This window comes from Chaetodon trifascialis, chromosome 22 (genome assembly GCF_039877785.1).
Source record: "Chaetodon trifascialis isolate fChaTrf1 chromosome 22, fChaTrf1.hap1, whole genome shotgun sequence".
Lineage (NCBI taxonomy): Eukaryota > Metazoa > Chordata > Actinopteri > Chaetodontiformes > Chaetodontidae > Chaetodon > Chaetodon trifascialis.
In genome coordinates, this window is record NC_092077.1 from 11,597,653 (window position 1) to 11,621,778 (window position 24,126).

The 24,126-nt window shown below is 41.5% G+C and overlaps 5 protein-coding genes across 8 annotated transcripts in view; 3 read left to right on the plus strand and 2 right to left on the minus strand.

Moving 5' to 3' along the window:
- Positions 1 to 2,907, plus strand: part of waslb (WASP like actin nucleation promoting factor b) — a 22,587-nt gene extending 19,680 nt beyond the window's left edge. For all 3 annotated transcript variants that reach the window (XM_070991883.1, XM_070991882.1, XM_070991884.1), the window contains one exon: positions 170 to 2,907. In XM_070991883.1, coding sequence (XP_070847984.1) covers positions 170 to 231 — 62 coding nt within the window. In that variant the 3' untranslated portion in view covers positions 232 to 2,907. The remainder of the gene's footprint in view (positions 1 to 169) is intronic.
- The window catches only part of grm8a (glutamate receptor, metabotropic 8a), a 541,588-nt gene extending 526,617 nt beyond the window's left edge, over positions 1 to 14,971 (plus strand). For both annotated transcript variants that reach the window (XR_011603508.1, XM_070991754.1), the window contains exon 15: positions 14,960 to 14,971. The gene's annotated coding sequence lies outside the window, so the exon portion shown is untranslated. The remainder of the gene's footprint in view (positions 1 to 14,959) is intronic.
- lmod2b (leiomodin 2 (cardiac) b) lies at positions 2,204 to 10,490 on the minus strand. Its single transcript, XM_070991881.1, has 6 exons — positions 10,215 to 10,490; positions 9,571 to 10,008; positions 8,694 to 8,954; positions 8,364 to 8,573; positions 7,634 to 8,089; positions 2,204 to 5,886 (listed from the first exon to the last, which is right to left on the minus strand). The coding sequence occupies exons 1-6, from the start codon at positions 10,488 to 10,490 to the stop codon at positions 5,860 to 5,862; spliced, it is 1,668 nt and encodes a 555-aa protein (XP_070847982.1). The 3' UTR covers positions 2,204 to 5,859.
- asb15b (ankyrin repeat and SOCS box containing 15b) lies at positions 11,932 to 16,427 on the minus strand. Its single transcript, XM_070991758.1, has 14 exons — positions 16,380 to 16,427; positions 15,967 to 16,075; positions 15,805 to 15,857; positions 15,533 to 15,664; positions 15,274 to 15,441; positions 15,000 to 15,106; positions 14,781 to 14,919; positions 14,509 to 14,680; positions 13,919 to 14,079; positions 13,606 to 13,750; positions 13,358 to 13,513; positions 13,140 to 13,242; positions 12,833 to 12,986; positions 11,932 to 12,728 (listed from the first exon to the last, which is right to left on the minus strand). The coding sequence occupies exons 2-14, from the start codon at positions 16,071 to 16,073 to the stop codon at positions 12,559 to 12,561; spliced, it is 1,767 nt and encodes a 588-aa protein (XP_070847859.1). The 5' UTR covers positions 16,074 to 16,075; positions 16,380 to 16,427; the 3' UTR covers positions 11,932 to 12,558.
- A 691-nt stretch (positions 16,428 to 17,118) lies between these two features.
- LOC139350842 (uncharacterized) lies at positions 17,119 to 24,041 on the plus strand. Its single transcript, XM_070992474.1, has 7 exons — positions 17,119 to 17,344; positions 18,865 to 18,972; positions 19,097 to 19,153; positions 19,245 to 19,403; positions 19,771 to 19,930; positions 20,365 to 20,465; positions 21,569 to 24,041. Exons 1-7 carry the CDS (start codon positions 17,333 to 17,335, stop codon positions 21,731 to 21,733), a joined length of 762 nt encoding a protein of 253 aa, XP_070848575.1. The 5' UTR covers positions 17,119 to 17,332; the 3' UTR covers positions 21,734 to 24,041.
- The last annotated feature ends 85 nt before the right edge of the window (positions 24,042 to 24,126 follow it).

Below are 24,126 nucleotides of genomic sequence, written 5' to 3' on the forward strand. Positions count from 1 at the left end.
TATACAAATGTGTGACATTTATGACGGCCGTGCTACCACAGAAACATACTAATGTTTTCTGGAAAAGGAAGAATGTTTTTTTCAGTCTGTTTTTATTGTTTCATTTCATTGTAAGAACATGATTTGAGCTGTTTCAGAAGACTTGTGAATGTCTTCCTCTCTTCCACAGATGACGAAGATGACGACGATGATGATGAGGACTTTGAAGATGAAGATGAATGGGACGACTAGTGATATTTTTGTTTCGTTTTTTCCTCCCCTCCCCGACCCCTGGATGATTCTGACACTAAAATTGTTCTTTCTAAAATGAGATCTTTAATTTCAAAATTCTAAATGTAAATGTTCTATCAATTTGCTGTATATTTTTGTTGCCTTTATGCTTTTTTTATTAATCTGTGCAATACCTCATTTAATCTGTAAATGTTTGTCGCTCTCATATCTTAGATTGTCTCCTTATCTCAGTCTTTTCTGTCTCTGTCGACTCCGTCTCTGTCTCTTGATAGGAATATGTCACATGTCTCATTTTAACTCTGTGCGGGTTTTTCCATTTCTATGCATCTCCCTCTCCTCCTCCCACGTTCCCCAACTCTTTGATGTCCATCACCTCCATCTGTCATTCAGCCATCCTTCATATCTGCTGCCTCCCATCAGCCCATCACACATGTTCCCGCCCCATCACTCTCCCGTGTTCCCACTCCCCAGACTGACATGTGCAATTTTACATCAAGTTGTCTCTTGAACCTTCGAGTTGAATGTTGTTTTTTTTTTCTTTTTTTGTTTTTTTTTCTTTTGGTCAGTGATTGAAGGGGGAGGGCTTCCGAAATGAGTTTCCACAAATCCTTCATCAGTTGTGTCATCATTGTTCGTGAGGAGGGGAAAAAAAAAATTGAACTATTTTCATACCCTATTGCTCTCTAGTTTATTTTTACTTATTCAAATGATCCTAGTTTAGCACTCATATTTTCTTAAAGAAAAAAAAGGAAAATGCTCTTTTTTGGAATATTTAGCTTCATTTGCTGTCGACTGTAAATTTGCTCCAGAGTTTGAGTCTTGTTATATTTTTGCACAGTTTGAAAGAGGAGACTCGCTGCATGAATACAGGACATTTTCAGGTCTGTATCATTATTGAACATACACATGCTTTAAGTAATGAGGCAGAATACACTTGGACATGAAGCATTTTAAGCCGTTAACCCACCACACTACAAACAGTACAGTACATGCATAGAGGTAGCCCACAGCGTCATGGCTGGCTATCTTTTGTGAATTTTAGTTCTTTTTTATTTGTCACACTGCAGATTCAATTCAGATTGTTTTTCTTTTTATCCTTTTTTTACAGTAGCAAGCAGAGTATTAATACAGTAAATGCCTGTTTGTTGGAGTCAGGTCATTCATGTAAAGCTTGAGGAATAAAGACATTTTAGTTTTACACACCTGATGCTTATAATGGGTCCATATGCTAAGTTACTGTACAGAAACAGTGGGGCTAAAGTAGTGTTCCTCCTGTTGTAGACACTAAGTGCTGACACAGTATAGAGAGAAACACTAGATTCATGGCATTATTCAAACAAGTATCAATATTTTGTTGACTGTTCAATCATGAGGTGTAATATAGGAATTGCTTATTAAAAAGAACAGTGGCTAATTATTCCCAAGACTGAACAGTCAGATGTCAACGTGTATTTTACCCAGAGTAATAATAATAATAATAATAATAATACTTCCCAATAGTTCCTGATATGTGGTTATTTAAAGATGGGTTTGTCACCGAGGACGCTGAAAACCTGCTTCATTATTTTTAGTAATGGTCAACTGCAGTGGCATGACCCACCCAGTCTGGCTCAGAAGAAAGTAAAAGTTAAGCCTAATGTGGAGACTGGACTAAAGCAATGCTTGCTAACCAGCCAGAGTAGATATGTGTCTCTCTGTTAAAGGTATTGTAGCTTACAAGACAGCAGCCACCATTAAGCAAAAATGCTAAATGCTAACGCCTTCTATAACACTAAAGCAAATGGAGAAAAATCTGTCATAAAGAAACGGCCATCTACAGTTGGCTACCATTAGCTGGCGTATGCTAACCAGTCGTACAAGACCAAAAAAGGCTGTAACAGCAAAACCCTTGAGTGTATCGAAAAGAGTATGTGTCATTCTGCTAATGAATTCAACTTTTCATTTTGCAAGCAGAAGACAGTTATTTCTTCAGTCAACAGTTAGAATCTCTCTTTAAATCATTGCATTGAGGGGCACCAGAGCTGCTAACTGCTAACCCTTTCTTTCTGTATACATGAAGCTTGGCCCTATGGGGTTTCTCTATGGCAGTCATGTTAGCTCTAGAGTAGTTTTGGGTTTGGGTAGCCTAATTAAAGAGTCTTTTCCTTAAAATAAAGAATACATTGTAACCGCATTACCTTGGAAAGCTAATTAGCTGCCTAGCACTCAGTGGCTAGGACAAAGAATATAGCATTTACAGTAGCATTCCTGAACAAGAGATGCTAATTATGCACATGCTAACAAGTAGCATGCTAATATTTTGCGGGTTATAGGAGCGCTAATACAGAAATGTCTCAACAACAATGCAACAAATATCCATCAAAAATAACACAATGATGTGAAGATATTTTAAAACTTTTTTTTTTTTTTTTTTTTTTGCTGCTCATGAAAGGGACGTATTCGTGTCCTCTTTAAATTTTGTCTTTGAGAGACAAATTGCCACTCGTTGATGTAAGAAATTACCTCTTGTCAAATATAAAGATACTTTTTGGGAAAATCCTAGCCATGTTTTTGCCGACGATAGCTTCTGTAGGTAACTCGGTTAATAAGATGTTATGGACGCCAAGCCTTATCAATGAGGCTTGACAAATAATGAACTCTTACATTGTACACTCCAATAAAAGGTTGATATTTACATACTTTGGCATTTGGGCTTCTTTTACCGTCACAGCCTGTTTTAATGGATGTTTCTTCACAAAACTTTATTTATGGGATGCATCATATGGGAAATAAAACTTATTTCCTGTGAAACTGCTGGCTTATTTCTGTATTTAGGGTTTAGACGTCTTAAACTTTTTATAGTGAGTATCAATTCAAGTCACAAACTTTGTGTACGCACAAGCACAATGAGTGATGAATACAGGCACCTGCAATGGACAGATCTGTTAACAGCTGAGCAGAGGATTACCACAGCTTTTACTGCTACCATTTCACCCCCCCCCCCCCCCCCCCCCCCCGAGCCTGGTAGAAATGAAAGCTGGGAGAGTGAGGATCATGGCACAAGTACAGCTGGTAGAAGAGGGATTCAAGTTTCTTTGTTGGAATAAGTGTAGACCTCCATTACGTGTATGTATTAATAGCAACACACAGCTATAAAAGTGGATCTTTATGTGTGAGAGATACAGAAGTAGTTCCAGTTTTTGTCATGAGTCCATCTGTTAACCTTACTCTCTTATGGAGCAGACTGCACATGGGAATTGGATATAAAGTCCTGCATCAGGATTTCTTAAAATCACTTTATGTGCATGCAAGCCGAAAAATACTCAAACTGTAAAAAAAAAAACAAAAAAAAAACACGACGTGACAACACAAGATGCCCCCACTGACTATCCTCCAGGGGAAGAAGGCAAAAGTGATTAACTAAAAATGACCCTCTCAATGATATTTTTAGAAGTCGCTGCAAGAGCTGACCCTGTGATTAAGTGTGACCAACACAATAATGACCTAACAATTCCATTCCTCTGCCATTTATTTTTAGTTGATGTGCACATCAGCTGACACCACACTGACCCTGTATCAGTTCCCTCTGCTGCAGTGCTTATGAGAGGGATTAGAGCAGGTATGGCACTTTCCACCAGTGTGGCAGCTTCCACAGAGACCCGGACCAACACATGCACAGGAACGAAAGCATTTATAGAAGCGACAGAGGACTATTTGTCTTTTGGCTCTGTCACTTCATACACTCAGTGTTTACTTCTAGCTGATGCAAAATTTCTTCGTTTGAACAAGGAGTTTTTGACAGTTGATGCGAAAGGGGCTCTAGATAGCATGAAAAATCCAATCAAGCATTATCACAAGATTTTATTGCTATTACCATGCAGCCGGATGTCCAATAGCCTGATCTTAGCTAAGTAAAAGATCAAAAGTAGAATAGTGGCTAAATTACTGGTGATGCTAGATTTGAATTTTAGCAGTTTCAGAACAGTGGAAGTGAGTGTGAGTGAGAAGCTTAAAGGAGATTCTGTAGCTCAGTGTTAAATGAACATGCAAACTTAACACATTTGTTGTGGTTCAGAGACTGGTGTTACATTTCCCTGTGGTGCATGAAAACCTCTATCCTGAAAACAATCATGAATTGGAGGATAATGCAGTGACCACCCTGAGTGCAGAGACCCTATTTACAGACAGGAAGTCATCACATTATACGGATGAATTTTGTGGAAGGATCCCCATATCGGCAGTTTGACAGATATGACAAAGTGTCTGTGCTTGAATAGAGGAAGTTTTATTCTAGAGACACTCGGCATAAGGAATTCATTGTGCATACTGAGCTGCTGTGCTTGGGAAGGACATTGAGATGAGGGAGTGAATGCATTTAAAACAGGAAATCACTCAAAACTTCTGGTATACTTTGGCAAATGGTCTGCTATCATGTCATTTGTATTTGTATTTGTATATGTTGTTGTTGTTGTTGCTGCCACCCCACAGGCCCTGACTGTGCAGTCTTTGAACAGCTGACCTGTGGATCCAGGAGCCAGGGAACTCTTCCAATACACATAAACAAATGCAGGACCAGGATTAGGATGACCAGTACTAATAGCTCACATCTCTCAGTCTCTTGCTTTCACTCATCTGTCATCCCCCCTCTCACCTGTTCTTGGTCTCTTCCTCCCATCCTGTCACCTCTCTCTCACCGTCTGATGTCATCTCCCTCATGTCAGTATGTCTGTCTTAGACAAGCATCCACATTTCTTGGTTTGCTAAATCCGTCAGTTTTGGGTCTTGTTCATCTCGAGTTCTAGACTATGGAAACATTTAAATTACTTAAACTACTTTCCAGTCTGTTATGTCACTTAAAGCAAAGCCAAGTGACAGTTGTGGGATAAAAGAGTCATAAAGTCACCCTGAGCTATTGGTCATGCCAGACCAGCTTTCAAAAGCTGCATTGTCTGGCCTTAAAGGTATGATGCAGCCCACAGCCTTTTATTTGATCCTGTGTTTAAAGTGGTGTCAGTGGTACTCAGTGTCTATTCTTTCCCTTCACTTGTCATGCATTGTGCATTGTTCAAGCAAAGTGCGCAGAAGCCCTGCTCTAATACGTACTGACTGGAGTGGGTGTATTGTGAGCGTGTCGGAGTGGGAATATGCACCAGTGGTGCTTGACCGGTGAGCTGACTCACTGATAAAAACATCGGCTGTGTGCGTTTCCTACGCTGCTGCATCACAGCTTGACCCTTTTCTTTCAAATGGAACTCATCCAGTAACCAAAGAATAAGAAAACAGTCTACATACAGTACTCAGATAAATAGTATTGTAAACACTCTATATTTAGAAATCAACACATAATTCCACCAACAACAGATCGTATTTACAATTTTACAAGAAAACATTGAATTAGAAAACTTCAGTCCAACTCATCAAAATACAAATACCATTTTCAGTTATGAATTAATACTTAAATAACTTAAACATGAGTAAAATGTAAAGCTATTGTTGCAATGCAAATTTCCAGTATATTTCCTTTCTCATGAGTATGAATTCAGTTTTCACCTTGTGTTTTCATCATTGTTTGTCACTCCATCATCATCATGATGCAGACTCCCCAGTTTCCACAGCAGCAAACAGACCTTTTCTTTATTTCTGCTTGTATTATCGTAGATGATCCGGGACTTCCACCTGGAAAATGGCAACGCTATGTCAGTTTTCAATGTAGGCCATAAAAATATTTCTAAGGCATTCATGCTTTTGAAGAATGATGGCGCTGGCAAAGATAGGAATGAGAGGAATGGAAATGATTCAGTGGTCATGACTGAGAAACACCAAAAAGTTAGCAATTAGGTCCTCTGAGGCATGGGCACAAGAATGTGGTTTTCAAACCACAATTCCCATGTCTTGGCCTTTTTTCATTAGAGGAAGTAAAACCAATTATGGCTCATGTTTTTTTCTAGCCAGACTACAACTTTCATCTTCTGTGTAATTTTCATGTTGCAATATCAAAAAGTGTTCATGCAAGTTAAAGAATCATATTTTACATTTGAGGAAATATGCTTTCTTGACATAAGTTAGATGAGAAAATAAACACAACTCTCATTTCTGTATGATACAGGCCTGTTTACACGATGCCATAGACAGAAACTGGTTAGCTTAGCTTAGCTTAGCTTAGCTTAACATAAAGACAGGAAACAGCTAGCTTATATGCTAAATGTTGTTTGTTTAATATGTATACTGCACCTGATGCAATAGCCAGCAACTGGTTAGTCTGGCTTAGCTTAACCAGAAACAGGTAAATAACATTTTGCATCTTGTTTGTTTAATCCCTGTGTGTAAACTAACTGATTGTGGTTTCAATAGCTGTAACATGTTAATTAGTGAGCTCTGGAGGAGTGTAGGCAGATTTTGCTACCTTTGGACAGAGCCAAACTAGCTATATCCCCCTGTTCCAAGTCTTTATGCTATGCTAAGCTAAGCAGCCAAGCAGTCTAAGATTCTAAGTCTATGATTCAGATACTAAGTATTCAGATACTTTCCAGGAATCGTGAGTGCAGTGTATTATACAATATACTCATTTACATGGGCTTCTCATTATGACTGTTGATGTGCTTGCGAGCCCAGACTTTGCATCAAATCTGTGCGTGATGTCCTCGGTGGCGTCAACAGATGAGGTGTTAGTGGGCTGTTTTGTCGAATGTGTGCTTTTGGTGCGTGCTGTGGTAACGTGTCATATCTGTCTTTATCAAAGCTCCACTGAACAGTTTTCTATAAATACCTGCACTAAGTGGCAGGAATTTCACAGCTAGACCCTGCCATCGGAGGGCAGAGCTGATTTTCCACTCTAATAATGTAACAAGCTGTTGTAAAGCTTCAGCCGAGGTACTTCTTTTCTCTCATGATAATAACACAAAAACAAACAACAGCAGTAGAATGCTCTTTTATTTGTTTGTCTCATTGTGCTTGTTTTCCGTCCATCTCTGTATCATCTCATCTTCCTCTCAGGGTAAGAATACTACTTGCCAGGATTGGCTGACATTATTTTTGGCTATCATTTGGCTTTTCTGTATCTCTCGCTCTCTCTGGCTGTAAAAGCATTGTGATCATGCCACAGTGCTGGCTGGTGGCAAGCAGCCTTTTGCCTGCCCACCCCAGTGCAGAGACAGTACAAACCATGTCAGCCACAGAGATGACTCAGACACCACTGACTCTGTGTCATCCTCATCTAAATTAAACCACTTGTTCAGTTTGCGTGTAGAAGGACGCTGCAGTTTTGAATTAAGTACATTGCTCAAGCGCTTCTATTTGATGCAGTAAATGGGGGACAATACCACTTATAATGCTGATGATTAAAAACTGTTAACAGCAAATTTGGACCATCATTTAGAAAACATCATTAAAACATGTCTATTGTTGCAGTAATCTTTCCACTTACCCGTTTCAAGTTGCGGATGCTGCTGTTGCGAATGGACTCCATCAGCTGGTCATGAGCCGACCTCAATGGCGTGGACGGCCTGCTGCTCTCCTCCCCTCTCCTCTCCACCGACACGGGCCTCAGTGCATTCTTGAGCTCCTTTAGGATGCTACTCGTTTCGTCTTTGCCGGACACCTTCAACTTTCCCTTTTTGACCTTCTTACCTTTAGTCTTTGTCACGTTCTTGCTGCCCACCTCGTGCGCCTTGATGACCTCCGCAATCATCCTGGTGGGCTTCTTCTCTTGCTGAGGAGGAGGCGGCGGTGGAGGCGGTGGGGGAGGAGGAGGAGGGGGAGGGGGAGGAGGAGGTGGAGCAGGAGGAGTCTGTTTCTTAGCCAGGTCACTGCGGGGCAGCTTGGGTGAGGACCAAGGAGAAGCTCTGGGCGAGCTGTAAGGTGATGAACGAGGTGTTCCTTTCTAGAGACGGAGGGAGGAAAATGGTTAATTACAAATACATTTATAACCAGGAAATTTCAGTGTTCTTTCTCATGCTGAAAGTTGCAGGTGTACAGTAAGCAGGGTAAAACTGAAGAGCTTGTCACTGTTTACCACAGAAATGTGGGTTTTGAAAAAAAATAGAGAACAAAAGGAAAGCAGGATGCATTTGTCTGCCAGTGGGACATTGCCCATCCAGACCAATCGAGAAATAATCTTATTTTATTAGACATGTCTCATAATGGAGCAAAAGTACCAGTGCGGTGGTTCTGGGGTTAACAGCTCCCTCTGATAACCCCTGTTGCTGTTGCTGTCTCTGCTCCTGCAGCCGTTTCTGTCTCTGGAGGTCTTGGTTCCTGGTCAGGATCCCTGTCATGCTCATCCTGGGACCAGGTAGGTTGAACTGGTAGCCTAGTTTGATCAAGGTGCAGTTTTCCCTCAGAATCTTCACCATCTCCATCTCTACCTGTTGGGAGAATTTTGAGGAAGGGAGACATTTTATACCTTGCACATGCAGGTAGACCAGAACTGCAAACTAAAGTGTGGTTGATTTCTCCGATTGAGACAGAGAGGCAGACGAGCTAACCTGTCCTCCACACATGTGTCTCTGGTTGTGGAACCGAAGCTCAATCAGGGTGTTGTTTCCTGGAAGTGCTTGAACCAGAGCCATCACGCCCTTCCCAGTCACATAATTGGACTCTATGTTCAGGCTGGTGATGGACGAGTTCTCCCTCAGCATCTTAGCAATGGCCAGAGCCACAGGATCGTCGGCTCGGGTGTTCGCGAGGCTGAAGACCCTCACGTGAGTGTTGGACCTCAGTGCTTCAGCAAATCTGATGAGGGTTTCCTAAGAGGCAAATTAGGTTGTTTTTATTTTCCAGAACATGGAGAACTCGTCACCACTACCACACAGAGGTCAGAGCATCCCTGATGACGTTTGATGTGCGACGCAGTCTCCTCTTGCCACCCCATATCATTGTAAAATTAGTCAAATAACCCTCTTAGCTAGGCTGCTACTTTCCATTGAGTATGCTACAGGTTCTTGCTATGGGTTCCTTGAGAAAACAGAAACCTTGTCAAAGCTGTTAATTGAGGACACCAGGATTTTCTTCATTTTCCACTCATACCAAGTTGCCATATATGTAACTATGCCCTCATTACATAACCATGGCAAGATGCCTGGTTCTAAAAATAAACTGGCATACAATCAAAAGTTTCTCAACAGTAAAGAGCTGGATGCTAGCAAGCTGGAAGCTAACAGATGTCTACCACTGACCAAACCACACTTCCAAACTCATAGCTAATCTACTGCATTGATGAAAGAGTGGAAGTTCAATGGAAGTCTTGTTTAACTTTGATCAAGGAGGTTGTGGCACAAACACTTGTGTTTGTCATAAGTGAACGTAGGGCAGGCCTGTTTTAGCACTGATGTGAACAAACCTTTAACAGCACTGCATTCGTACCTGTGAGATATCATCAATGTTGTTGAGATTGACCTCTGTGAGTTCAGCGTCGTTGCTAAGAACTCGTTGGAGAGCTTCATCGACGACCGTTGGGTTTCCAGTCATGTTTGGATCGGCAGGTGGAGGGGGAGGAGTCAGTCTCATAGGCTCCACCCTCTGTGGCTTCAGTAGCATCGGGGTGTTGGCCCTCGATGCCCCAGAATCCTTCACATGTTCAGGTTTAAATTTATTATCTTCTTCCTCCTCTTCTTCCTCTGTTACAGCTTCCTCCTCGTCTTCACTCTCCTCTTCCTCTTCTTCATCCTCCTCTTCTTCCTCCTCTTCTTCCTTCTCCTTTTGCTCTTCATGCTTTTTCTGTTCTTTCTCATTTTCAACATCTTTTTCATCTTCTGCTCCACTATTTTCTTCTGTCACACACTCCTCATCTTGTTCTTCATCCTGTATTTTGATAAAAAAAAAGAACTATTCAGTGTTTGAAATGCAACAAATGCAGTTTGTCCAGTTAGTACTTCAGTTGAATTCTTAGTTTTAACTTGATTAAGTAATCTGTCTTGAATTCTATCTGATACAACTTCAAACACACTGACTTTGCCTCTGCCACATTCTCCAAATACCAAGCAAATTAAAGTAGAGTCATCACTGACCTGTTTGGGGTTTCCCCCACTTATCTCATCCTCAAGTAGTCTACGTGTCTCATTTTCCCAATACTTCATGAGGGCCTCTCTGCTAAAGGTGCCCGTTGGGGTCTTATCCGTCTGGTCTCTCTGTCTGAGTCCTATGGGCACGTTGGCATCAGGATCAATGTCCGCAAGCTCTTTTTCCAACTCAGCCAGCTCTTCAGGGCTGAGGGAAGCCAAAAGCTCATCCTCATCGACATCTTCATACTTACTTAGCTCTCGACGGTACCCGAAACAGCTCATGGCCAAAGTGTGATTAGAACAGACCAGTCAGTTCTTAAGTTGCATGTGGTTCAGTCTAGACCCGAAAATGAAGCAGCTGTGCGAGGACAGAGTTTCCAACAGAAGACAAGGTCCACCGTGAGGTTGCTGGAGATCCACAGACATAAGGGATCATTAGAAATTCAGAGTCCAGTTGGTCCTTGCTGCTGAAGATGGTTGGAAGTACTGGATCCAGTCAAAAGGTGCTTCTGATGAGAGCCCACTCCAGTCTGAACCGGATCAATCCTGGCTGGTGGTGTTGCTGTGAGGGAGAGTATGTGTGTGTGTGTCAGTGTCCTCTCCTGTCTAATCTCCACAGCTGCTGTTGAGGCCTTAAGAGAGGGATCAGAGGGGAGCGGACCAAAGTGTGGGCCCCATGATGCAGCGTCTTTTTTGGGAGGCAGTGCTCTGAGAGACAGAGCCACAAAAAGCATGTGAGCTCAGAGACGGTGGCCTCTCAGCGTAGCAGACTGTCACCACGGCCTGAGTGGCTTTGTTCATGGCCTAAAAAGACCAGCTGGACCCAACAGAACAGAACAGGAAAGATAAACAGAGACAGGTCACCACGTCTTCCTTTGTTATTGTCAAATCTGGATAGTTTTAAAACTTTCATGACATGTCCCAGATACATATGGAGGCAGGGACACAGAAGAGAGTTTAGAGCTGATTGGTTGATGGATGTATTATTGTGATCTTTTTTTCAATAGATAAAGCTTATGTGACCTCAGGACAAAGGTATGAGCTGAGATATGTGGTCTTCTTCTGTTTGGTTTTTACTTGTCTTCCCTTGACTGGTTGATGGTCTTTTTGACAAACACAGCAAGAATGTACACAAAAATAAAATAGATATTTTTTAAAGAATATAGGTGTGCTTGAGAGCAGATTTGCTCTAACTGGACATGAATCGCTCAGTCAACATGATGACTCCAAATCTTTCAGTCTGGAGCAGAGACATGAAAGAACAGGACTTATGCTGACTGAATGAAGGTCTTTTGAGCAGCTCATAGTTCTATTTGTCATGCTGTTCAGCATTGAGTGACAAGTTGTGGTTTTACTCAACCAGGCCCGACACTGTGGATGTATTAAGACACAAAGAGAACAAAAACACTCATATCGCTGCTTATATTTCAGCTTTAGTCAGTAAGCTCCAGGATACACATCACTGCAGATCCAAAACATTTTAAGACTCACAGGTTGCAAAAGTTTTTTCATTTTTATTACAAAATAACAAAACATACTAACAAAACCATGTTATATTTAAGTAGCAATACTATTATGCTTTTGAATTTTTAAACCCCATATTGACTACACACAATGAGTACACTTTTTCTGTGAAGCATCCACTTGCTGCATGTGATTTCTTTCTTGTAAAGCACTTTGAGCTGCAATTCCTGTCTGAAAGGTGTTATACAAATAAAGTTTATTATAAAGACAGGCCAAAGGGAGAACAATGTTGTCCACCCACAAAGGTGTTTTCACTTAACCTGCTGATTAGACCTCTTCTCAATACTGTGTGGGCACAGAGCCACTCCGCTTGATTGACATTTCTCCCAAGCACTGTTGCACCTGTTGGGGTGGGACAACCTGCACTTAAATTGCTCTGATTGGTTGCTGCAGTTTGGTGACCTCATAGAATTATCTGCCCACCTTCTCCTTGAGCAGTGGTCTAATTAGGGAGAATTGAAGGCACCTGTGTGGGTGTACAGGGCGCTAAAGCGTTGTGAAACATCCACTCTTAATATCAGCCAATGAATGGTAATTTTCCATGTTTGCGGTGCAATCTAGACTATAATAATATCACACAAGACAGGAATAGAAAGAGAGCAGTAAGGCAACACAACTTTTTCCAGTTTTTGTCTCAGGCAAAATATAGTGCATCTGTTCAGGGATAAATTAGGAATTCTTTCATAGCTGATTGTCTACGAATGTATTTGAAAAATGAGATGGAAGAAGTCTGGGAGAAAATATATTCCCATATGGGCCACGTTTAAAAAGTGAGTAGTGCAGTTTTCTTTAATGTTTCAATCACAGAGGTATAAATAAAATGTTTTCATGTAGAGGAGAGGTCACCACACAGGTCATAGTCTCTGTAGGTCACGTAGTTCTTCAGTCTTGGAGGAAAAGGGACAGCAGCCATGGCTTCAGGGACATTCAGTGTCCTGAGGCTCATGTGACCTCTGATAACCAGTCGACACAAGTGCTGCAGAGACCGGGGTTCGCCTGGAGAAACAGGAACACATACCCTCTAGTTCTAAAACATTCTTTAAAATGCCAGTGGATTTACAGTGTGGATCTTTTTTGGAAAAAAAAAAAAAAGGTTTTACTCAGTATGTCAGAAATCTCATGCCACTCAGGCGTCCTCTTCAAGATGCGTTTGAGTTTGGGACAGATGCTGACATGGCTGACGTAGTCCAGGAGAATCCTTACAATGCTGCCAACCAGGTGTGTCAGCCACGACACGGATACAAACTCACAGAACTGGAAGAGTAAAGAACACCAGGCATTTGAGTTATCGCACATGTTGGGTTATTGGCTCATTGATTGGCTGTCTTTGTGTGTGTATCGTTCCACTCTGTATTTTGCCATCTACAGCAGATGTGTGTGTATATGTGTGCCTGCGTTTTCTCTCACTGTGATGACGTTTGGTTGACTGTAAATCTGGTAGGCTTGGTTATGGAGGTCGGTCCAGGTGCTATCCATTTCATCACTGTTACCATGGCAACATTGGAAACACCTACCAGACAGTGTTGAAATGAAATATTCAAGTGTGCAGTTTTATAAAAGACCTTTCAGAGCTCGAATCTGTTAAATATGTCAGAACTCCGTCACTTCACAGATGGCAGACGTACTTGTGAGCTTGATATCCACTGTTGAGCAGCAGTCGCAGCATGGCGTGGTCCCTCAGGCTGTACTGCAGTGCTGTGGGGAACACTGTGTTGCTGATCACTCTGAAGTAACAATTCACCTCTGCTCCATAGGACAGCAAGAGCTTCACCAGATCGTACCTGGAAATGGCCAAACAGAGAGACGCCATAGTTGACTCCCCCACCACACATGTTAAAATGGGTGAGGACACGTGCATATGTACGCGGCACACCTCTCAGCACGTATGGCGACCAGGATGCATCGTAGTGGGTCCAGGTCAGTTCTCGCTCCAACTTCCAGCAGAGTCTCAGCACAGGTCACGTCACCGTTGGAAATGGCAAAGTACAGAGGAGACTTCCGGAGGTCATCGTAGTTCTCTGAACAAAATTTAATTTCAAGCTAGGGACAAGCTGCCTAGAGCCAGTTTATAAGATGCATTATGACCACTAATTATTATTGTATGATTTAATAAGATTCATTTCTAAGGCCTAAGACAGACAAGACTTATTGGAAATCTTATATGTGTGTGGGAGAGTTTAGCATACCAGAGATGTGTGTGCCTAGCAAGGCATTGATGTTGTATCCTTTCTGGATAAGCAGCCGCAGACACTCAACCTGTCCCCCGTCAGCTGCAGAGTGGACGGGGTCCTGGCCTGAGAGACGGATAGCTCTCTTTGTGGTGATGGGGATGAGAGTCCTCAGGGCTCTACAGGGTGAGAGAGAGCGGGAGGCAAACAGGAAGAGAGTGAGGGACAGAAACAGTGAAAAACAAATGCTAAAAGAAGAAAATTGTTCATTAGCTTGTGGTTTGAGCTACAGTGTTATTTGGTGGCGGGGCTGAGAAACAGTGATAAACAGAAGGGTCTTTGTGGAAATGGCCACAGTGAAAACACTGCAGAGCTGTGAGGTGCAGAGAGAGACATGTTTCAGTCTGCAGTTTCATCAGTTTGGCTGCAAAACAGAAGGACAGGAATGTTAATTTGTCTCCAGTCATTTCTTCTGGGACTGGATGACCCTTTAAAACTCAGATCATCTCAAGCTTTTGGCATGAGAATATTGCCACATTTAATGAGCCACGATGATTAGGTGCACTTTTGTATTGTCACACGACTTTGGGACACAAAGGTCAACTCACAGGATATGTCCCTCATATGCAGCTCTGTGGATGGGCAGCTGGTAGGCGTAGCTGGCTACATTCGGGTTGGCACCGTGCTGTAGGAGCAGCTCGATACAGTCCAGGTTTCCAGATCCAGCTGCGTCATACAGGACTGTGTCTCCATTGCTGGCCTGAGCATTCACGTCACCACCTAGTGGAGCGCAGGGAGAAGACAACAAGGTCTGATGAGTGAGAAAAAAACATTTTACTCACTTGCTAATAAGAATACAAACATGACATGACATGACGACCATGCTGTATGAGGATATCCAAAGCTTCAGTGTTGCCATATTCAGCAGCGATCCCCAGAGGAGTCACCCCATGACCGTCTCTGGCAGTTACTTTGGCTCCGTGTCGAAGAAGCAGCATCAGAATAGCTGGACAACCGACCTGGTGCAAGACATAGGAAGCAAGGACATGAAGATGGTGGAGAAGAAGGAAGTAGCCAGTATAGAAGCAGTGCTGTTCACCTTTGCAGCTTCGTGGGTGGCGGTCCATTTGGTGAGACACACCTGCTCCACAAAGGCCCCACCCATGATGAGGGATACAACCATGTCATACGATCTTTGTCTCACTGCTACAAAGTGTGGGAAACACAAGGTGATACAGTAAAAACTCACACTGATTACTGTGGTAAACTTTCTTATGGTAAAGTGGCATCTATCTATGAATAACCCCGTTATATGCTGTTAATAAGGGATAAGCAACTGACTTTGTGAGCATTGTGTTGAGTTTGTGTGCTACCGATCAGCAGAGGAGACTCGTTCCTGCTGTTGGTGTTGTGCGGTGAAGCTCCGTTCTTCAGCAGCATCTTGACGTTATCCACCAGGTCGGCCTCTGCTGCCAGGGTCAGACACGTGTCCCCATCCCCTGTCTGCTCCTCCAGGGTCAGGTCTGTGGACGTCAACACTGCTGCAAAAACACCAATAAGAGTACATTAAAGTTACACACACTGTACCTAGAGGCTCTGTTCATTTTGACTTAACACCCAGCGTGCTCTCACCCTGCAGCACCACGTGCAGGATGTCTTGCTGTGGCTGCACAGCTGCTGCGTGCAGAGGCAACCGGCCCCTGCTGTCACTCTCTCTGTAGGCAGACACACAACCTGTCAGCCCCTGCAGGGCATACACATCACCTGTGGGGACACAACCAAGACCCATGCAGGACACACGGGGAAACACTTTGAGTACTAATGGTGTGGTGCTTCTGTTTCCTTGCCAGCTTGAATGGAATATTGTGCCAGAACAATGATGGATGGAGATAATAGGACCTTACCTTTGTGAATGGCTGCCATTATCTTCATAAAGTCTTCACTGTTTGATTCCTTCCTAATGAGCCAACAGAGAATAGTACTTGTGAAAAGTACTTTTGACAGGTAGTACCACCCATAACCCTTTGAGTAAAAGCATTTTGCACACACTTTGGACTCTCTCCTACCTGTTTGCTTGTATCGAACATGGCAGCTTGCAGGCATCTTGAATGCTCTCTCGAATGGCAAACTCAATAAGTTCTTCATTAATGCCTTCCTGCTCAAATTCATCCATTTCTATATCAAGAGACACAACGACAAGCATGACTTTACACGTGTTTCCCGTTAAACAAGGAGCTTTTTTCAGCCAAATCTTTTATTCTCATAAAAAAAGCACAAAATAATGTGCTTAAATCATGTTAAAGTAACATCTGTCCATGCTTTGTGCTTTCTCCACGCCTGCAGGCATGCAACTTGTTTATCAGCAAAGTGTCCATGCTTGAAATGGTGTCATATGTGAGTACACTCGTATTAAATCAGTCATATCTGAGATGACACCACAAAGATGACATTTTATGTTAGTCACATCAATCTGTCTCACCTGCTGATCTGAATGTGTGCCCTCCAGCACTCCGGCTTTGCAGGCCGTGTGTTTGTGCTTTGCGGGGTCCTGAGCCGTCTGGGTTATATTTAGATGTGACCTGCTTCAGGCGACCTGACTCAGCTCAGAGTGTCACGTTTTTGCTTCCAGCTCCAGCGAACAGTACTCCTTCCCTGACTGCTGCACTGTCGTTTCATTCAAAGGTCAGATGTAAACAAAACACACGTAACTTGTTTGTTAGTATTTATGACACTTTATTTGACGAGCATCACACGTACAAAATATTCTCACTATTGTTGGTATTATGTTCACACATCCCACACAACAGCTATCATAAAGGTTCATCATTTTTAACACATCGGATGCTTTTTTTTCTTGAATCTTCTCCTATTGATGTGAGAGGAGAAATCAATAATCAGTCTTTGTCGTTAAAATATTATGTAACATCTACATGCTCATACAAGCAATTCTATGACAGCAGAAGGGTATTTAGGTAAATAAGACAAAACCTGGTCAAAAATTTACATAGACTGTGATTAAAAATGCTAAATCAAAGCACACATTCACACACACACATTAACAAATCGACATCATCATCACCTCCTTTTCACTTTCTAAACAACAGCTCAGGGAATAACCTTGGCATATTCAAAGTGAAATTTTAGAGAACAAGCGCCCACTTTCTCCTGACGACCAAATTGATATGTGGGAGTTTGTGGAAAAAGTCTCAGACGGCGTCAGTGTGTGACACAGTGACTCAGCCTGTAGGCGGCCTCTCCACCGCGTCAAAAGACTTCACCAATCTGTCTGGAGTGAAAGCAGACTGCCAGCCCATCCTCAAGTTTCACTACACGCTTGGACATTACACACATGCACACAATGAGCTCTGTCTCTGAACTGAAAACACTGAATTTCATGCACTGGATTTGAGCAACCACGGATTCTTGCTCCATATGAGGAAGAAAGTAAGTAGCAGAATGTCTTTTTCTGTTTTTTAACAAAGATATATATATATAGAGAGAGAGAGAGAGAGAGTAGTACAGCGATGCAGCTACATCTTATAGCTTAATTCTGACTTGTGCTTGTTAGATAGCAGAACATTTAAAGTAAGAACTTGCATGTTTTTTTGTATTTTCTTTGTTTCTTGTCAGCTTTTTTCTTGCAATGAAATACAACTGTGTGATGACACAGGATGTCACTGTGTTTCCACTGTAATTTTGAGTGTGAACTGAAATGTAACCTGTTTGGAAACTGTCATTCATTTTTCTTTTCATTTTCAATTTTAGTGAAAAAAGAGTATAAAGAGTATAAATACTCATTAGATAATATTCCTGTAGTATTTAGAAATGTAGTGCATTCTAAAAAAAGATTAAAAAAAATACTCCTGATGAAGAGTACTTCCTTTAACAGTTGTATTATTTCTGCTTTAAGGTGTATTTTAGTGCATGAAGAGGTCTGCAATAACTGCTCCACATGCTGTTGGCTTTAACAAGGGGGAGTAAAAATGGAAGGACCCAGTTTGCTTTCACTCAATACATTGAAAAGGGAAGAACAGCATGTAATCCAACAGCATGTTCACTTCATTCTGCTGCTAGAAAATATTTTTTTACGAGAATGAAAATTCCTTTGAAGCCAGCACATTCCTGCCTGTCACACTGGCAACTCTGAGGTCTGTCCATTCATCACGTGTGAGCTCTGTGTGTGCTCTGCATTTAAAATCTTAGTGCCTCACTGTAGCTGTTACATATGTTCTTTGTCATTTTGCACATTTGGTCCTCTAATTCAATGGTGCTGCAGTGCCTTTATTTATTATGATAAAAGGGGTAAAAAAAAAAAAGCATCTGCCATGCAAAAATTTGGATTTTTGGATTAGGACTTTTTATTGCCAATTAATCTGCGATTCTTTTCTTGATTATTCATTCAGGTCAAAAGAAAAGCGAAAAAATGAGTCCAGGCTGATGTCTTCATTTTGTTCATTTTGTCTTACTATCAGTCTAAGATCTAAAGATATCTTATTTACTGTCATATATGACAAAGAAAAATAACAAATAATCACATTTGAGGAGCAGCAGTTTCTAGTTAGAAGAAAAATGACATCCAGCATTTGGAAAATGTGTAAAAATAAATAAATAAATAAAAATCTGCATGAAGACTAATTCTGAACTGATTGTAATCATTTCTATAAAGAAGCTCAACTGAGTCCTCGGTAACAAAATAAAAGCACTAAACTTTAAATCCTCTGTTTAAGAAAAATATTGTGCTCCTGCAGAAAATTAAATAGATAACATAAAGCTTTGAAAAAGGTTGAAATATGGGTCTGATTTATCTGCTTTAGCGCAATACGCAAGATTTTTATTGAGCAGCGTGCATGTGAGTATTCATTGATATACAACAATACAGTTTATTATATACCTAATGCAATGTAAATACACTGCAAATATGCTGTGTATATGTATGATGCTATATGAGCTTTCTTGTCCTTCAGATCTTGAAAGCACCTTGTCTCCTCTTGAGTCTCTTCACAAGTTTGAATCTCTGCTCTGGAAAATTTGGCACACCGATAACTGATGATGTGAGCAAGCTGTCATTATTGGTGAGATTACTGATCACATTCATATATGACATTTGTATTTTTACCATATGATCTTTTAGTGTGTGCTCTGTATGCTGAGAAGCTGTCCCTTTCAGATCACTTATGTCTTATCTTTCCACTGTAGAAGCAGAATATCCCCTCTGATTATGAGATTCCTGTTAGTTACATTCCCAAAGAGGTGGTATGTATGAAGAGGTCAAAGCAGAAATAATGTCAAATACACACAGAAGAAACTGGTTTTATTACTGAATAAGGGCTGTCAATTCCCCCAGGCTGGCACGTGCTGGGTGGTGTTAAATATCTATCCTTTGGAGCAAAGTCTTCGGAAGCTGGCCAACATGTTTGGTGCCATCTCCTCCAACAAAGAAAGCATAATTGTCTTCATTGCCATGCTGAAGAGTTTACGCTTCACCTTTGACCACGAAGAACTTGTAAGTAATCAGCAAGAGATTTTGTCTTGCAGCATGGAAGACATCCATGTTGTCACTGTACCATTGCCTGCCAGACTAACGTGAATTTGTAATTCTAATTTAATGATTTGAATTCTTCTTCTGTGACCGCATAATGTGCAGTGAGCTTGGAAAAATGTCAGTACTTATCAAGCACATTTTACATCATGAGTTCATGCTTTGCAGAGTGAGTAAAGGGACAAATCTGAAACATGGATTGTGCAAATAAGCGCTGCAGCTCACTTTTAGGGGGAAATATGTGATGTTTTGGACATTTAGAGGCTGCTTTGCACATTAAATTGCGTAATTGAGTTATTTCAGGATTGCTTGTTGTTGTCTGATCCCCCAGGAAACAGCGATGCAAGTCTTCCAGTGTCACTATCGTGAAGGGAGCTTAATGTCTGGTCTTTACTTTGACTACATCAAAGACATCTTACATGCCGCCTCGCAAGGAACATCCGGCTTCTCGTGCAAGCCGCCACCGTGCCTTAATCCACAACAAACACCAGGTACATCATTCATTTGCTTTTTTTTTTTTTTTTTTTTTTTGAATGGAGGTCTGAATCACTAAAGCAGCTTAGTGGCCTATTAGTGGGCAGATATTGATTTGGGGGTCAAGGACACACAGCTGCGGACAGGAATCAGATATGTAACCTTGAACATGCAGCCAATGTAGGTAATTAAAGGGATTATATGATCAAAAGCTGAATCAAAAGCAAGTCTCATGCCTGCTAACTACATCTGACATCACAACGGGGAGACAAAGTGAGTATTTCTGAGCGAGGAGGAAACAAACTGCACATGCTTGTGACCAAGCCCCAGAGTCCCACCCGAATCCTCTCGACCAGTTCAATAAATAAACATCAAGAGGAGTGACCTACTATCAGATTTCTGAGGCGTAACTGTGGGCAGTAAAATTTCCAATAATTTTTCCTTCATCCAGGGGGTCAGGAGGAGGGTCGTGAGTACAGCTGGTCTAACAGAATCCCCTTGCTTCTGGCTCTCATCCCCTTCACAGCTTGTGTTGTTATCCTACTGTGGCTGGTAAGTAAGTGAGCCAACTCCATGTGGACTAACGACTACTGCTGAAACATTCAAATGGATTTTAAATCATTTTTAAGACACGAGGAGTACAAAGACAAACGGAATGCAGTTCCTTAGCTTTTCAATAGCACTGTCATAACATCACATATTTTAATTTGTCCAATAGTTGGACTAAAAAAATAATGGCATTCCCATCAGAAAATGCTAGTACTGTATTGTAACAAAGCTGTTACAAATTATACATTAATGCTAATACAGTACATCCTTAACACAATGAAGCTTGCAGTTAGCTACAAAGGTTAAACGCTAATTTTAGCATGCTAACACGCTAAACTGAGATGATGAACATGGTAAACATCCCCGCTAAACCTCAGCATGTTAGCATGTTGACATTAGCATTTAGCTCACGGCCTGACAGAGCAGCTAGCATGGCTGTGAACTCTCGTTAAAGGACAATTTGGGTTTTATTCTACTGCACTGTACAGTAAAAGCTCCCTTTTGCTCTTTTATTGCTTGTATTGGAACACAGTTTTCACATTATTCAGGCAGATAATTGCATGTATATATAAAGGGTCAATAATGTCAATCTCAAGAGGCATGAATAGCCTCTATACCACAGTGAGTTGCAGTTTCAAAGACTTGCCATTTTCAGCATGGTCTTCATGTTTCCATCTCCTCAAGAATGAATTCTCGTGGGAGCCATTTCAGAATTATTTATTCAGAGAGGAAGACATCTTTGGTACACCCAAATGGTTCTGTTGCTTTTTACCTACTATGAGAAACCTGAAAAAAACAGGCCCTGGTCATAAGTTTTCCATCAACTGCACTGAGTCTTGTGCCTTTTCCTCTCTGTGGGTTAGTCTAATAAAGCCCAGATGATAATGTGCCTTCATTTTCATGAGCACTTCCAGGAAGGCAATTCTTGCAAAGTTAACAACTGCTCATCAAATATTCAGGAGTACTTTGAGGCTCCATTATCACCTAATGTCATGATATCCGCTTTGGAGATTTACCATCTGTCATTTGTTCATCATAGAAAACAGGATAAAAGAACACTGTTCAGGGCGCGAGTGTGATTTTATATCTTTCTTTTTTATTTTTAGGCCAAGTCTGGAAGGCGTTTACCAGTCTGCAACATTGAAAATAGCCAAATGGCACCTTCTGACATGATCCCAACTGTGTCTATCTCCATCCCACTTCAAACACTCACCCACGCTGCTGACACTCAGCCAGTGGGGGAGGTGATCCCTGAACATGAGAGTGGATGAAGCATGACTAACAGAGGAGGGAAATCTGGACGACAGTACAACAACTCACTCTCCAGGTTGTTGTGCTTATTGGCAGGAGGAGCCTGCTGGATAAACCAGTGTGGTCTGACACTCTTCCTCTGCTTTCACTCGTCTGAATGCATGGACCTGGGCTACAAGAGAAAACTCACCTGCTGTGAAGGCAGGCCTATCACGACATTCCTCAGGCACTTCTAGCACTTAACCATCCAAAGAGGTTGTTTGGGACCAGTGGAAGAACTCGACACGATGGCTGGTTATCTGCCAGAATGGCTGGTGGAGCACATTGGCCAGTGTTAACAGCATTTGGCTTCGGCCTCCTCTGAGCATATCAAGTTGATATTTTCATTCCTGCCACTCTGAACTGGAGCCTCAAATCAAGATGGCATCGCACTGTTTGGAGGATGTCATTTCATTCTGAGCTGGGACCCCGATCAACAATTTTTTTTTCACTGTGACCTGACGGTTACACAGACTATCTTGTCACTGCTGTAGAGTCACCAGTCAACACACTGAATCCAAACCTGCTCATAACTTCTACTGAAATGCATTAAGTTGCAATGCAGCACTGCCTTTAACAAAACAGCTGAAATGCTGAAATCACCAATGAAAGGCAGATTGAAGACGCTGCATTTGATCTACTGCAGCTTGTTGTTGACATTATTCTGATCTGTGATCTGACACGAATTGCCAAACTGCTAGTCACAAACAACACGCCGAGCAGTTCAACAAGCGTCCTGCTTTGTGTATCAAAGATCTGACCAGATGGCAGATAGCCATCGCCAGAGGCACTTTGAATCCCGTCATTGTATTTCAAAGCTGTTGCCCAGTGATCTATAGCTGCTGCTTGGCCCCAGTGAGTGTGTTAGAGTTTTTAATGCCTTATTCACTGAGTCAATCATGTTCAGTCATGAGAACATGACTCCCCGAGTGTGAGCGCTCTTGTGCTGTATGTGTCAGAGAGAGGGAGCGAGAGACAGGACAGACAGGACGAAGGAAAGTGAGGGAGATAGGGATAGATAGATGGACGGACGGATGAGCTCAGTGAGAAGCATAAGGAGGGCTTGTTCTCGTCACAAAAGAACTGGCCGTAGGCTGGAGGAAATACCAGTTACAAACACGACTGATGTCGGCAGATCCCTATGAATCAACAGGCAAAGAATCTCTGCAGACCGCAGGCTATGTAGCCTCATCTACTGAGGATTGTTAGTATTTCAATAACAGTTTTCTGTATTCTAATGATTTACTTCCAAAGCACATCACTGAAATATGGAAAGACATACCTTTTTTAAAATAAGGACTTCAACTGTGTGTTTTATATCCTTCCTGGTGACCAATTTGTATCATTTCCTTTTTTTTAATGTTGTGAAAATGTGTATTTGTATTGTGTGTTTGATGTTTTAAGTTATTTTGTTACAAGGTAAACCACTTACAAAATGTAATGAACTTTTTGTACAAGTGTAACGTTGCAAATGCAAAAAAGACCAATTCAAGTCATGAATGTACAGAGGGTAGACAAAATACTGTGAAAACACATAACTTTGAAGCAATCAAACCATTATTGCGAAGTGCACTGCATCGGTGGGTCATGTAGTTGGATGCCAGTAGCTATATTTCTCTTTGTTGTCACAATGTTCAAAATTTCTCTTTATAACTGTTGTTATCTGGCTCATGTTGTTTTGATTATTCACATAGAGAAGTGCTGGTTGTCAGATGTCTTTTATTTCTGGCTAATTGGCATGCTAATAAATACCATATGACCCACATATGTAGCACTTGATAATGATGAGTTGGTCAATATACTTTTAAATGAAATGTTTTATGATGTAGAAACATTATTTTGTCCACCCACTGCAAATGGCCCATGAGCAAAATCCTGTTGTCAGTATTATATGTGTATGCTGAAATTATTTGTCAGCATTGTAAAATATAGATATCGGTACATGTTAATAATGTTGTAGTGACAGTACACAATTCAACTCCAAAAAGAGGCAAAGTTCACTGAATGGACAAGACTGTTGATAAAAGACCCCCATTCTTGGTTTTTGAGGGGTAATAATGGGATCTCATTCACATCTCAAAGCAGAGATCATTAATGTAGAACATTGTCATCAACTCAGGCCTTTCTGTTCTGTGGTGTCATTTTAAAGAAACCCAAATTCACTGACAGGGGTTTTAATGCCTTTTTTTCATTGATTGCACAAATCGTAACAATAGCACAAATAAAATGTTTTGCTGATTAAACTTGTAATAATAAAACTGCATTTGTGGTTATAATGCATCACAAGGAGCAACGCTTTTGATCTTTTTATGCTCCATCTGGACAGCTGTTTCATCTTTTTAGTAAAACTGAAAATAGATGTGCAGAAAGTATA

Coding starts and splice junctions, on each gene's coding strand:
- LOC139350842 (XM_070992474.1), top strand. Junction 19,404..19,770: donor CCTTTGACCACGAAGAACTT/GTAAGTAATCAG, acceptor CTGATCCCCCAG/GAAACAGCGATGCAAGTCTT. Junction 20,466..21,568: donor TTGTTATCCTACTGTGGCTG/GTAAGTAAGTGA, acceptor TTTTATTTTTAG/GCCAAGTCTGGAAGGCGTTT.
- lmod2b (XM_070991881.1), bottom strand. CDS start 10,490: ATGAGCTGTTTCGGGTACCGTCGAGAGCTAAGTAAGTATGAAGATGTC. Junction 8,574..8,693: donor GACACATGTGTGGAGGACAG/GTTAGCTCGTCT, acceptor TTCTCCCAACAG/GTAGAGATGGAGATGGTGAA. Junction 5,887..7,633: donor GCATCCGCAACTTGAAACGG/GTAAGTGGAAAG, acceptor GCCATTTTCCAG/GTGGAAGTCCCGGATCATCT.
- asb15b (XM_070991758.1), bottom strand. CDS start 16,073: ATGGATGAATTTGAGCAGGAAGGCATTAATGAAGAACTTATTGAGTTT. Junction 14,920..14,999: donor CCACCCACGAAGCTGCAAAG/GTGAACAGCACT, acceptor GTCTTGCACCAG/GTCGGTTGTCCAGCTATTCT. Junction 14,681..14,780: donor GGATATCCTCATACAGCATG/GTCGTCATGTCA, acceptor GCGCTCCACTAG/GTGGTGACGTGAATGCTCAG.